The sequence below is a fragment of the Melospiza melodia genome, chromosome 8 (assembly GCF_035770615.1).
Source record: "Melospiza melodia melodia isolate bMelMel2 chromosome 8, bMelMel2.pri, whole genome shotgun sequence".
In the NCBI taxonomy this organism is placed as follows: Eukaryota; Metazoa; Chordata; class Aves; order Passeriformes; family Passerellidae; genus Melospiza; species Melospiza melodia.
Window position 1 is genome coordinate 36,848,741 of NC_086201.1, and position 13,042 is coordinate 36,861,782.

Consider the following 13,042-nt stretch of genomic DNA (forward strand, 5'->3'; position numbering starts at 1 on the left):
TTGGACATCTCCTGCAATGGATTTATTGGAGGGGCTCGAGAACTCTTTTCATGGATTTATAAGAGGTAGTTTGGGATCTCCAGTCATGGATTTATTCCAGCCTTGGCCGGCGTGTTATAGCTACCCTAAGAATTCCCTCCTGAGTATTCCCTAATCATTTCTGAGCCTGGCATGGGCCAGCCTGCAGCTGACAGAGTCATCCAGCTTGGAAAAGACCTCCAGGATCACCCAGTCCCAGCTGCTCGCCAGCACTGCCATGGTCACCCCTAAGCCACGACCCCAAGTGCCACATCCAGGCTCCTCCAGGACACTTGAGAGATGGCGACTCCACCACCTCCCTGGGAAATTATTCCACTGCTTAACCATTCTTCCAGTGAGTTTTTTCTTTCCTAATACCTGTAACTGTGGGCTGCACTCACAGGGAATGTGTTCTGTGGCCAGATCACTCCCTGAGACTGATGGGCTGTCAGAAGAGAGGCTGTCCCCTATTGCGACCTCTGGCCGGGTTTCGGGGTGTCCCCAGCAGGATGCAATGGATCCAGAGAGCTCAGTCCTGCTTGGCACAGCCTGTCCACCTCTCTGAACTCCCAAGCAGTTCTTAGCTGCAGGCAAACTGTAGGAGCATCAGGGGGTAGGACGGTCAGGACAGACAGAGAGATTTCTGAAGCCAGGTCAGGAACTTGTGGTTTATTTGCAAAGGGCCTGGGTGCAGGGCCCTGCTGGGAGCTGCCAGACACAGTTCAGAGCAGGCCCGAGAGGATGAGAGGGTAAGAGCGTAAAAGGGTAAGAGAGTAAAAGCGTAAGAGAGCAAAAGCGTAAGACAGCAGACATGTAAGAGAGTGAGGTTCCCGTTACAATACAATAAATCTTCTGTGCTGAATATTCTATTTCTCACTAACCAATCTAGTACAAATCCTGTAGCAATTACATACAGCCTATGAGAATCATTTCATTACCATACTTACATTTTAAACCCTAAAAACTACTCTTTGGACCCCTTCTGCCAAGCTAGTAGGGTCTGCTCTGACCCCTGGATTTGGATGCAAGCAGAGGGTATTGTTTCATCAAAAGGGGATTACTTTCAGCTGGCCACACCATTGATGTACAGTAACTAAAGCATCTCAAAGCTTGTTTTCATTTCAATCTCACTTATAGTTTCTATATTCTCAAAATCTTTTGCCAGACAATCATATTTATAAGGCTCTCCTATTTCATCTTCCCCAAGCGCAATCATAGCAAGCTTAAGTGATATCTAGTGATTACCAGCTCATTTTTTGATTTCAGCTCTTTGCTTGCTAGGTGCCTTGGGCAGATGCAGGGAGAGGAGAAGGCTGTGTGAGGTTCCACAGGGATGTCCTTATTGAATCTTCTGCCAAGGTTCTCAGGGACAGCTCTTCTGTGAGATGGGCAAAAGTAGCCCTTTCCATAGGGTACAGGAGTTTTAGGAATTGTCCAATAGCAAGGGTGAAAGGAAAGTGGCCTACAGTCTTACAGAGAGATAGCAAGGGTCTGGAGGTGGGAGAGAGCCTTCTCAGGTCCAGTCATCATGACCCAGCATTTCCTACCTTAGGCTGCTGAATGCAGGTGACACAGCAGCAACCCAATACAAGGGACTGAGGTGAAGGAATAGAGAGGGATCACTTGCGTGAGTTCCAGGAAGGTTTATGTCCACAGAGGAGTCAGGGAAAAGTGACAATAACTGAGGGAAAAAAGCTGCTTTAGAGGAGGAGAGGGAATAAGGGGAGGGCACAACCTTTTACCAATAGGAAAGCATTACCTTCATGGGTAATGTCACCAAGGGGAAAGAGCCAACATTACAATCCAATCTTGCTTCGAGGAAGGGATGAAGGACAGGGAACATTCCAGAACAAAAAAGGGTGTGCTATCTTTGATAGACAGGGGGATTGACATGCACTTGGCAGGGAAAATCGTGGGGTAAACAACTCAGGACTGAACCATCAGGGAAGCCAAATAGGTTACATGGAATTAACCATTACAAAATTATAGCAAGGATTATTTAAAAACTACTACAGAAGAACAAATTATAAAACAAAAGACAAACAAAAATATCCACACTGAACCTCCCCTGGAAAAGCTTGAGGCCACGCAGTTCATTGTGTTGCATTGACCGTGGTATGAAGGGAGAGGAGAGAACTTGTGTGCCTGAGGCATGGAGGCCACGTACCTCTGAATATCCAGGGGTGCAATATTTTTAATTTTGCCATCAGTGGCACCGCTGTGAGGCCGGGGAAATCACATCTGTGCTGAAGCTGCTCCTTTGCTGAGTCAGGTCTGAAACCTGAGCCTCCAGAGGTTGCTAAAACTCATTTAGCGCTGGTTTGAATCCCGGTGGGGAGGAGTTTCCAGCCAGCCAGGGGCCACCTGCCAGGCTGGGAAAGAACTCTGTAAAGTGAGAGCTTGGTCTGTACAGAGAGAGGCCAGCACCTGTCAGCACCTCTTCGAGGTGTCCCTGGCACGGAGGAGATTCCTGCCAGCTCAGAAGAGCCCTGAGCCTTGTCCTGAGGGTCTCCTGCTCCATCCCTGGAGGAATCACTTGAGGATCTGTGTCTCCAGCTTGGAGAGGCTCTTTTTCATTTGTTCCTGTGGGCTTGGGAGTTGCTCACACCAGTGTTGCTCCCAGGGTCCTGGCCAAGGTGGGACACGAGACAGAGCAAGGATGAGAAGTCCTGAGGGATCCCAGTAGCACGTTGAGGAACTCATGGAACACTGAGGAATTCCAGTGACTCAGCATTGAAGAGGTCACCAAATCTTGGCTTTCCAAGTAAGGAGGGAAAAGGCAAAATAAACTACCCACAATGCAAAGCAGTGAATCATTAACAACGGGAACATCAATAGGGCAGAGTACAACAAATTCACCCATCAGTTGCTTTCAAAGCATCTCGAGGCTACAGCCTGCAGGAGAAATCTCTTGCACGGCCCCTACTGCACCACTGCACCATGGCTTTGAGGCTTTGTGTTGCCTGGATTTCCATCCTCCTCCTCCTCCTGCCTGGCCTCTCGGATGGAGGGAAGCTCCTGGTGGTGCCCATGGTGGGAAGCCACTGGCTGAGCATGCAGGAAGTGGTGGAGAAGCTGAGCGAGAGAGGACACGAGGTGGTGGTGCTGGTTCCTGAGGTGAGCTGGCAGACGGAGACCACGCAGGCCTACAAGGTGGTCACACACCCGGTGAGCCAGAGCCTGGAAGAGCTGGATAACGCCTTCCAGGAATACGTTACCGTGCACCTGACACCGAAGCCGTTCCCCCTCAATGCCCTGGCCATGTACAATGCCTCGGTGCATGTTGTCAGCACCTTCTTTGGGCAGTGCAAGGACCTGTTCCACAGCCAGGAGACCCTGAGGTTCCTCAACCAAAGCGGCTTTGATGCCATCCTGACGGATCCGGCCTTCATGTGTGGGGCCATCCTGGCTCATCATCTCTCCCTTCCCTTTGTCTTCTTCATGAGGGGATTTGGTTGCAACCTGCACTTTTCAGCCCCACAGAGCCCAAGCCCTCTGTCCTATGTCCCAAGACTATTCAGCTTCAACTCGGACCACATGACTTTTTTCCAGAGGGTGGAAAATGCCCTGATTTCCCTCCTGGAGCTTGATTACTGCAACGGTTTGTATGCAGAAGCGCTTAAGCTTTCCTCTGAAGTTCTTCAGAGGGATGTGTCCCTGACGGACCTGGTGAACTCCGCTGCCGTTTGGATCCTGAGGTTTGACTTTGTGTTCGACTACGTCAGGCCAGTGATGCCCAACATGGTCTTTGTAGGGGGGATCAACTGTGCGAAGAAGAAGCCACTGCCTAAGGTAATGTTCCTTTGCCTAAAATTGTACGTGTCGCAATGAAAAGTCATTCTGTTGCTCCAGCGAGTTTATCGCTATTGTTATTTTTTAAATTTTCTGGTAATGATTTAATTCATGCAAGTTTGGGTAATTGTTTGTCATATGCTGAAATCAAACAACCTTGATAGAGACTTACTTGAACTAAAAACGGTTTTGTAACAAACCAAACAAGAAAGGGACTTCACCTGTCAGGTGGAAATTACTGTTCTCAGTGAATGTGTCTTAACCACCAACGAGATCCAGTTTTGTTTTCATTTGAATGGCATCTAACATCTATTTCTTTTATCTGATCAGAAACCCAAGAGTCATCTTTTATTTTTAACACCAGGCTCAGCAGCATCAGTTGATTCACTTTAGTTGTATTTTCATGACAGATCATTTCCAAACTGGCTGTCTGTGTTAGGTTACTCCTGTTTGTGGGGGTGAAATATAAATGTCATGTTGAAATGGCAAGAAATATTCTTACAGTCCTGGATTGGGTGAGAAACACTTGAATGCAGAGCGCAGATAACTTTTCGTACACCCTCCTTGACATTTGCTTTTGCTAGAATTGTTCTGCAGGGTCTTGAAGCTAATCTAGAAATCTAAATCTATTGTGGTAGTCAACATGGAATCTCTAAAATGGTAATACTGGACATTTTTTCCAGGCACAAAGCAGGACACAAATCACTTTCCTAGGAAATTGCTCCATCACGTCTCAATTGTGGTCACACAATATCTCTGCACAATGTCTTTGAGCTGGAGGGGTGGTATTTTTCTTTCTGCTTTCACATTTATTTTTCAGATTTCTTTGATGCTCTTTTGACAGGCTGATGGAGAGCCCTCTAAACTTGATAAACAAGGCAAAGAATAATACCCTTACCTAGAATATTATGATAAAATTATATCTAAGATATTCTATCAACTCAGGGCTCAGGAGAGTAGGTGCTGCTTTGAGATTTAAGAAGCAAATTCTTGCTGGTTCCACAATATAAGTCTTCACTTTTATATGTGAAGGTCTGAGAGCCATAAAGAGTTCATAACTTTGCTACAAGGGTAGAGACATCCTGCCCTCATTGTAACCCTGCCATCTCGTGTCTTCAGACTCCTGTTAGGTGAAAATCACAAGTTCCACACCTGGACAAATCTTGTATTGGACTTATTCAACCAACTGCTGTTGACATAGAAAATCCAATTGAGTCCAGACTCAAAAATACACAAGCAGCTACTTCCAAGTTAATTTGGCCAGCTCTTGCCACAGCAGTTGCAATGAAGTCTTTGCATCCAGATTTCCTGCATTGAATGACAATTCTTTGTAAATCCCTTCAGTGTCCTGCTTTCAATCTGTGCCATCTCCCATCTCTCTTGCACTGGCCCTCTCCAGAAATTGCTTTTCCATGTCGAAAGGTTGTTCCTCCATGTCCAGAGTGACAGAGCGGAGCTACTCAGGGCAGTCGCACCACCCTTTGGGTGTCATGAGACAAATGGCTTTGCCTCAGGCTGTAAGGATTTGCTTCTCCTGACTGAGGATGCTGGGAGTCCCAGCACCATTTATAAGAAGAAGGGGAAAACATTGTGCTGATGGCAGCTTCTCATCACAAGGACTCCTTCCTTAGCACCCTCCAAAAGGTTTTGCTCTGGCATTGCTCTCACTTGCACAAAGAGCAAACATTCCTGCAGTGGCATTAGTGGGAGGTGTCAAACCTTCTTCTCGATTTTGTGTTGCTTACAATGCATGACACGGATTTTCAAGACAGCAAGCAATAACCAATACTCTTTCTTTGTGTCCCTGTGCCAGCCTCCTTTCCCTTTGTTTGCCCTGAACCCCTCCATTATTTCACTTTTTTGCTGTAGTGTGAAGAGGAAAAAAGCCAATGGGGATCAATCTCCTCAGATTTGGGATTGCCTGGTGCATCCTGGTGGCTGTTACATCGTTGTAAGAGGTGCAGGTTGTGCTGATTCCAGAGGCTGGGAATTCAACATCAGCCTTGTGTCCTCAGGAATGGAGTTGCATCCATTCTTCTGAGTGTATTTTTATTATTTTCGCGCTATGTATTTATCCGGTCAATGGTTTCAACCACGATTATTTTTGCAACATGACATCCCTGCTGGTGGTGTCACAATCTTAGTGCTGACAGTGTCTTAGAGCTCACAGAGTTTGAAGTTTAAACATTAACAGAAAGTACAAACGTTTCTGTAAAGACACGGCTTCCCTTCCTTTCCACAAACACAGGCAAAATCACAGGCTAATCACACCCATATTGGGAAGTTAAAAATTAATTTCTGCAGGCAATAAATTCCCTGCTTACTCTGCATGTACCATCATATAAAGGAGTGTGTGGATCCCAGCAGAGCAGAACCCTCTGGATCGCTCCCACCAAAATGGCTCTTTTTTACCAAGGCACCTGGATACTTCTCCTCCTGACGCTGTCTTTAATTCTGGCTGAAGGTGGAAAGATCCTGGTGGTACCTCAGGATGGAAGTCACTGGCTCAGCATGCGCCCTGTAGTGGAGAAACTGCAGCAAAAGGGACACGAGATTGTTGTGCTTGTACCCTCCACCAGTCTGTATATGAAGTCAGAGGAGCATCAGAATTACACAGTCCAAGCCTATCCAATCCCTTACACAGAGGAATACTTGGGGGAAAAGCTCAAGGCCTTTGTTCATGCCCATTTTCTTGAACAGTCTGTTTGGAATGTTGTTCTGACCTCGTATCAAAGCACGATAGAAATCTCCTCAGTCTTCTTCACCAACTGTAAGAGCCTTCTGCAGAACGAGGAGCTGATGCAGCACCTGAAAGAGAGCAAATTCGACTTGATTTTCACAGATCCCATCCTGATGTGTGGGCCCCTGGTGGCTGAGTATCTTGCCCTTCCTTCCGTCTACTTCCTGCGGGGCTTTCCCTGTGGAATGGATTCTGCTGCTACCCAGTGCCCAAGCCCTCCTTCCTATGTCCCCAGGTTATTCTTGGATAATTCAGACAGCATGACCTTTTCCCAGCGGGTGAAGAACATGCTGGTCGATCTGCTGGAGCTCTTCTACTGTAAGCCCATCTATGATAACTTTGAAGAGCTTGCATATGAGGTTTTGAAAAAGAAAGTGACAGTGACTGAACTCCTGAGCCGTGGATCCTTCTGGCTGATGAGATATGATTTTGTCTTTGAGTTCCCGAGGCCAGTGATGCCAAACATGGCTTTTATTGGAGGTATCAACTGTGTTCAGAAGAAAAAACTGTCTGAGGTACAAAATTTTCTTTTCTTTTTATATGGAAAATTGCAAAGTATAAAAGTATCATAGAATGGCAGAATGGTTTGGGTTGAAAGGGACTTTAAAAATTATCCCATTGCATCCTGCTGCAACCCTGGGCAAGGGATGTGACACCCATCCTTACATTGAACACTGACTGACAACAGCTTGGTGTTCAAAGACTGAAATCCTGCACGGTGCAGAAATGTTATTTCCTAATACCCAGCATTCAGATTATATCACATCCTGCCAGACCTCAACCCTTATCAGACTTAATTAGGACAATTTAAGTGACATGTAGCTTTTATGCAAATGAGAGTCAGTTTTGTTGGCCTGAAGAACTTTGCTGTCCTCCTCTCCCATCTGTCTCGTGCGCTGTCCATTTATCCCCTCTCCTTTCATCCACAGTGAAGGTTATAGGAATGGAGAGTTTTCCTATTTCCTACCTCAGCCATCCCCTCGATTGATTCCTTTCCATCTGCCTTTATTGTCAAGGTGTCAATATCTAAGCCCCAAAATAAATCCTCTTCCAGTTCCATCCCTTCCTTCTGTTCCAGATTATTGAATGAGGTTTTAAGCTGTCCTGGGTATGGATATCTCCTGTAACTTTCCATTTGGGCTTTTGTGGATCAACTTTCCCATGTTTATTTGGCAGCCTTATCTGAGGTTATGGCCTGTCTTCTGTGCATCTCCTTGCTCTGAGCTGTTTGAAAATTCCCATGAAGTTAATCCATACTCTAAACGACCAAGATGGGATCAGCACGGGTGATGGAACTGCTGTTCCTTTTGGAGGGCAGGTTCTCAGCAAAGTCCAAGATTTCCCACCATGCTTCGGAAGGAATCTGCAGAAACTGCATGGCAAAAAAAAAATCCAGCAGGATTTTCAAGCCCAGATTGCCCTGGAGAAGGAAATTGTTTCTCATATTCTCCTGCTTTTATAGGCTTTAAGGAGAGTTTATCACCAGCATTAAACCCTAGCAATTTGTAACCAAGAAGGACTTGGACACAGGGTTGAGGTCATGAGCTGACCCAATACTGGTCATGAACTGACCGCTCAGTGGCCGTGAGCGATTCCTGAGTTTGTGCACTAGAGAGGTGTTGTTGGTCTTTGTTATCTGGGGTACAAGGGTGAAATGCTCTTTTGCAACTTCGTTTTATACCATATAGTATAAGTGGCTTTCTGAAATTTCTATGGATAGATGGGGAAAGATTTTCTGCTGGCTGCTTATCTTCTAAAAAAATGCAAGTTTGCATTAAGTGTAGCAGTTGGTTTGGGGGATCCCCGTGAGTCCCTGGGGGCCCCCTAAGCTTGTACTTTTGCAGGCAGGCAAGGAGACTCCACACGGCTTCCGAAGGTGCTCATTAGATGAGGGTTTATTGGGGGTCGCATCCCCGGGAGCAGCATGGTGTCTGATGGAGAAGGGGGAGATAGGGATAGCCTAGGGAGAAAGAGGCCAGGAGAACCTATCATCACCCCCCAGAGTTTAATGGGGAGATTCAAAATGGGTGCAGAATAAGACTTGGGCGTGTGGGATTACACCGACATCATACTTCATGGGAGGATCACAGTCTTGGAATAAACCGCACATTTTCGAGGGGTGAGACTGAGCATGCCATTAAAAATAAAATGTAACTCCACTATTCACCCTTTTTTCGTTAGAAAGAAAAGGTAAAGGGAAATATGACAATTAACAATTTAAAAAATGAAGCAGTAATTGCACAGTTTCACAGCATAAAAATAAATGCAATTACAATTGAGAATTATATGTTAACAGGCTGATTGACTTGATGTTTGCTTTTGGTGGTAGGCAGCAAAGATAAAATGAGCATTTAATTGTAATAAATGGGTTATGTGGGTCCATATCGCAGATTTTAAAGAAATTTAAAGCATGGGTGAGTGCTTAAAGGGCTTCAGCCTTTGGCACTAAGCTCATATGAGAGTTTTGGGATTGGCCTTTTCAGCATGACTGGCCCAATGGTGTCTAACTTTTTCAACTGGCTTTTCAGACCACGACAGCCTGCAGTTTTAGGCTGAGGCGCCGACTTCTGCTCCCGCTCTCAGGGACGGGGAATAGGCAGGTTTATGGCCTCAGATTCTCATTCTTGGATCTGAGATTTACTGCTGCTTTAACCGTCCAACTGGTTTAACCCAGAAGACCCCTGGTTTTAGGTTGTTAAAAGGAAAACAAAAAGAAAAAAATAAATTTTGCTTCAGCTATACTCAGGGAGCATTCACCACAAAAACTCTCAAAATACTTTCCCAGACACCATTTAAAGTTATCAGTTGCTCTCAGAACCTACTAAGGACAGCATAAACCCAGCAATTTTGATTCAGTGGTCCAATACTCTCTGAATACTCACTTTTAAAGAAACAATCAAAAACTGCTTCTCCTTGGTTCTACCCTTGTGACCTGACAGGCCTCTGCTTTCTGAAACTCAAAACAGGACAATTTGTAATATGAACACATACTTTAACTAGAAAAGCACAATTGTAAAAACTACTTCATGGGGACGGGAGGGAAATGGACAGAAGACAGGTATTGGATCAGAACGATAAAAAGGTTAGAGGGTTTTAGGATAAAAGTTCTAGGTGATGAGCTCTTTTCAGCTAGAACAAGTGGATAGGGATTGGGAACTGGGGAGGTTACGGGGAGCTGTGGACTCTGTGAAAGAAAAACCTTTTTGGGGTACCCTGCCCCTTTGAGTGGTTTGCTCCCAGTGAACTACCCAAAATAAGGAAAAAAGGGGTATGGATTGCAGAGATGGATTATCCTGCTCTTGGAATAACAGGGGAAGGGGATCATAAAGTAGAATTTTCAATTCAACGAAATATACAAGGCTGTTAAAACTGGCATGACAAAATTATTTTAACCTTGGGTTGTGGTTACTAAGCTTCTTCTCCAATTCTAGCTCCTACCTTGTGGGATTTGGAAGGCAGAGGGGGGGAACTAGGAGTTGGAGGGGGGGTTGGTTCATGAGAGGCAGGGAAGGGGCGGAACGTGGGGGAGAAAAAGCGGGAAGAAAGGGATTTTGGGGGGGAGAAAGAGAAGATGGTGCCGTGCCGTGCGGCTGGAGGTCGCGGCTCTGTTGGATCTCCAGGCCATGCGGCCACAGCACACACGGCGGTAGCTCTGTTGAGGCTTAGCCGTGTGGCTGCTGTGCCGGGCTCAGCAGGACGGAGTGGACTGCCGGCGGTTTGTTTAGGGCAAGGCGGGTTAGGGATGGAGTTAGGGGGAAGGAGCAGCGAGTGGAGGAGAGGGTAAGACTGAGGAAAGAGGTCGCACAACTGGCGAAAGCAGTTTTGGGGGGTGCGGGGCTCTGGCAAAGCTGAAAGCTACTTTTTGGTCGTCTGGTGGCTCCCCCGCGGACACTGGTGGGCCTTGGTTCCTTCTTTGGCCGCTGCTGTGGTCCAGGGTCGGGCTCGGTGATCGGCACCGCCCGACGGCTCTGCGGGGCCCTCCCCTGCCGCCTCCGGGCCGCGAGCGGCGGGCTCGGCTCTGCCGCCACCGCGGCGGCTCCCCGGGGAGCGGTGACGGCTCCGAGGAGCCACACGGCGGCCACGTGGTGCGGGGGAGCCGGCAGCTGCCGGCGGCGATCTTAAAAGCTGCGATGCTGGGATGGCGGCGCGGTGACTCGCGGGGCCTCTGTGCAGTGGTGCCGGGGCCGGGGCCAGGGCAGGGCCGGGCCGCTCGTCTGGTGGTGGAGGGGCCGCCCCGAGCCGCGACTGCGGCCCCGCACGGACACTCCGCTGTGCCGGAGGCGGTGCTCAAGCGGTGTTCCGCGGGGTTCTGCGCTGTGCCGGCGGGGCCATGGAGGTCCATTTTCTTCTTAGGGTTGTCGGTGGTCGAGCCGCGCGTAGGGAGCCATTGTTGTAGTTCGTTTAGGGGGATCCCCAGGGAGTTCCCCGGGCCCCCCTAAGCTGTAGGTTCGCTGGCAGGAGCAGGCAGGCAAGGAGACTCCACACGGCTTCTGAGGGTGCTCATTAGATGAGGGTTTATTGGGGGTCGCATCCCAGGGAGCAGGAATGTTCCTCAGGGGGAAGGAGGAGGGAGGGGGAGAGAGGGAGAGCCTGGGGAGAAAAGGGCCAAGAGAGTATCTGTAGTCTCCCTCGCACAGTTTAACAGGGAGATTCAAAGCGGGCGCAGAATAAGACTTGGGCCAATGGGATTACAGATCCATGATACTTCGAATAAACCACACATTTTCGAGGGGTTAGACGGGGCATACCATTTAACTAAAATGTAACACCAGAGACCTTGGGCATGGTGGGCTGGTGGCAGGAAGTGCTACAAAGCAAGGGTCCTGCTGAGGGAAGAAAGTGGCATGGAACCAATCACCTCAGCTTGGCGTGTATGAAAGTGACACACCTTTCTTGACTCACACAACGCAACCTTTGAAGTCCCAACTTGCCTTGAACCCTCCCTAATCATTGATTGCTTTCTGTAACCTTGGTGCAAAGATCTGATGACCTGAAATGGGAGGAGACTCAGAAGGGCAGGGGTGGAGCATGGCTGCAAAGCTGGCAGAGCACTCCTGGCCTCTCTGCTGCCAGGCTTCCACTCTGCACAGCTCACACCATGCTGGTGGCACTGCTTCTGCCCTTCCTGTGCCTCCTGAGCCCGGCTGCCGCTGGGAAGCTGCTGGTGATCCCCATGGATGGCAGCCACTGGCTCAGCATGAAAAAAGTGCTGATGGAGCTGAGCAAGAGAGGGCACCAAATCGTGGTCATCGCACCAGACAACAAAATCCTGATCGATTCCTCAGATGTCTATGAACTGAAAACCTACCCAGTGCTATTAACAAAGGAAGACATGGAAGAACAGTTACGCTCCTTCAGTGCAGGACTTTTCAGCCAAGAGCCTTTCCTGGTGAGGTTCTGGAAGCGTTTGGAAGATTATCGGAAGAGCGGAGCCCTTTTTCATGCTTTGTGCAAGTCGTTGTTGCACAACCAGGAGCTGTTCAAGAACATTGGAGAGGGTCACTTTGATGCCCTGCTCACGGATCCTGCATCACCCTGTGGGCAGATCATTGCCCTGCATTTCTCCATCCCCAGTGTTTTCTTCCTGCGGATGGTTCCGTGTGCCTTGGAGGTTCGCGCAGCTCAGGGCCCGGACCCGCCGTCCTACGTTCCACGGGGGTTCTCAGAAAACACCGACCACATGACCTTCTCCCAGAGGGTCAAGAACTTCCTGATTGCCCTTTCCGAGTCCTTCATCTGCAATATTGCCTATTCTCAGTTTGAGGAGCTGGCCTCAGAGTTCCTCCAAAAACCCATGACAATGACGGAGCTTTTAAGTCACGGATCCATCTGGCTGAGGAGAATCGACTTTGTCTTTGAGTATCCCATGCCTGTCATGCCCAACATGGTTTTCATTGGAGGCATCCACTGTGGAGAGAAGAAGAAGCCCTTATCTCAGGTCAGTGGCTGGCAGCCTGGAAGGGGTTGTGGCACTCACTCACCTGCATGGTCCAAGTGAGGTGTTTGAGAGGGATGAATCTTATCTCTTTCTTGGAGGGAGACTATTTCCAAGAGCCGGAGGTGTTGGCACAAGGGCAGTGGCTTTAAGCTGCCAGAGGAAAGGATTAGACAGGATATTGGGAAGAAATTCTTCCCTGTGAGGATGGTGAGGCCCTGGCACAAGTTGTTCCGAGAAGCTGTGGCTGCCTCACCCCTGGATGTGTCTGTGTCCAGATTGGACAGGACTTGGAGCAACCTGGGGTAATGGAAGGTGTCCCTGGCCATGGCACGGGGTAGAATGGGATGGGCTTTAAGGTCCTTTTCAACACAAACCATCCTGGCTTTCTACAAAGACCAGCTCCCTCTTTCAAACTCTTGTTTTCTGTTGTGCATTTATTACAGGATTTTGGGATATCCTGCCATGGTTGTATTGCAAAGGTTTTGGGATCTCCTGGCACGGATGTGTTACAGAGATTTGGGGCTCTCTTTTGATGGGTTTCTTAGAGGGGTTTG

At 48.2% G+C, this 13,042-nt stretch overlaps 2 protein-coding genes across 2 annotated transcripts; both read left to right on the forward strand.

The window, feature by feature from the left end:
• Positions 1–6,147: 6,147 nt before the first annotated feature.
• Positions 6,148–10,989, forward strand: LOC134421055 (UDP-glucuronosyltransferase 1-6-like). The gene is made up of 3 exons (XM_063161424.1): positions 6,148–7,065; positions 8,395–8,426; positions 10,485–10,989. The coding sequence occupies exons 1-3, from the start codon at positions 6,208–6,210 to the stop codon at positions 10,987–10,989; spliced, it is 1,395 nt and encodes a 464-aa protein (XP_063017494.1). The 5' UTR covers positions 6,148–6,207.
• Positions 10,990–11,564: 575 nt separating this feature from the next.
• On the forward strand, positions 11,565–12,657 carry LOC134421566 (UDP-glucuronosyltransferase 1A1-like). Its single transcript, XM_063162719.1, has one exon. The coding sequence runs from the start codon at positions 11,649–11,651 to the stop codon at positions 12,546–12,548; it is 900 nt and encodes a 299-aa protein (XP_063018789.1). The 5' UTR covers positions 11,565–11,648; the 3' UTR covers positions 12,549–12,657.
• The last annotated feature ends 385 nt before the right edge of the window (positions 12,658–13,042 follow it).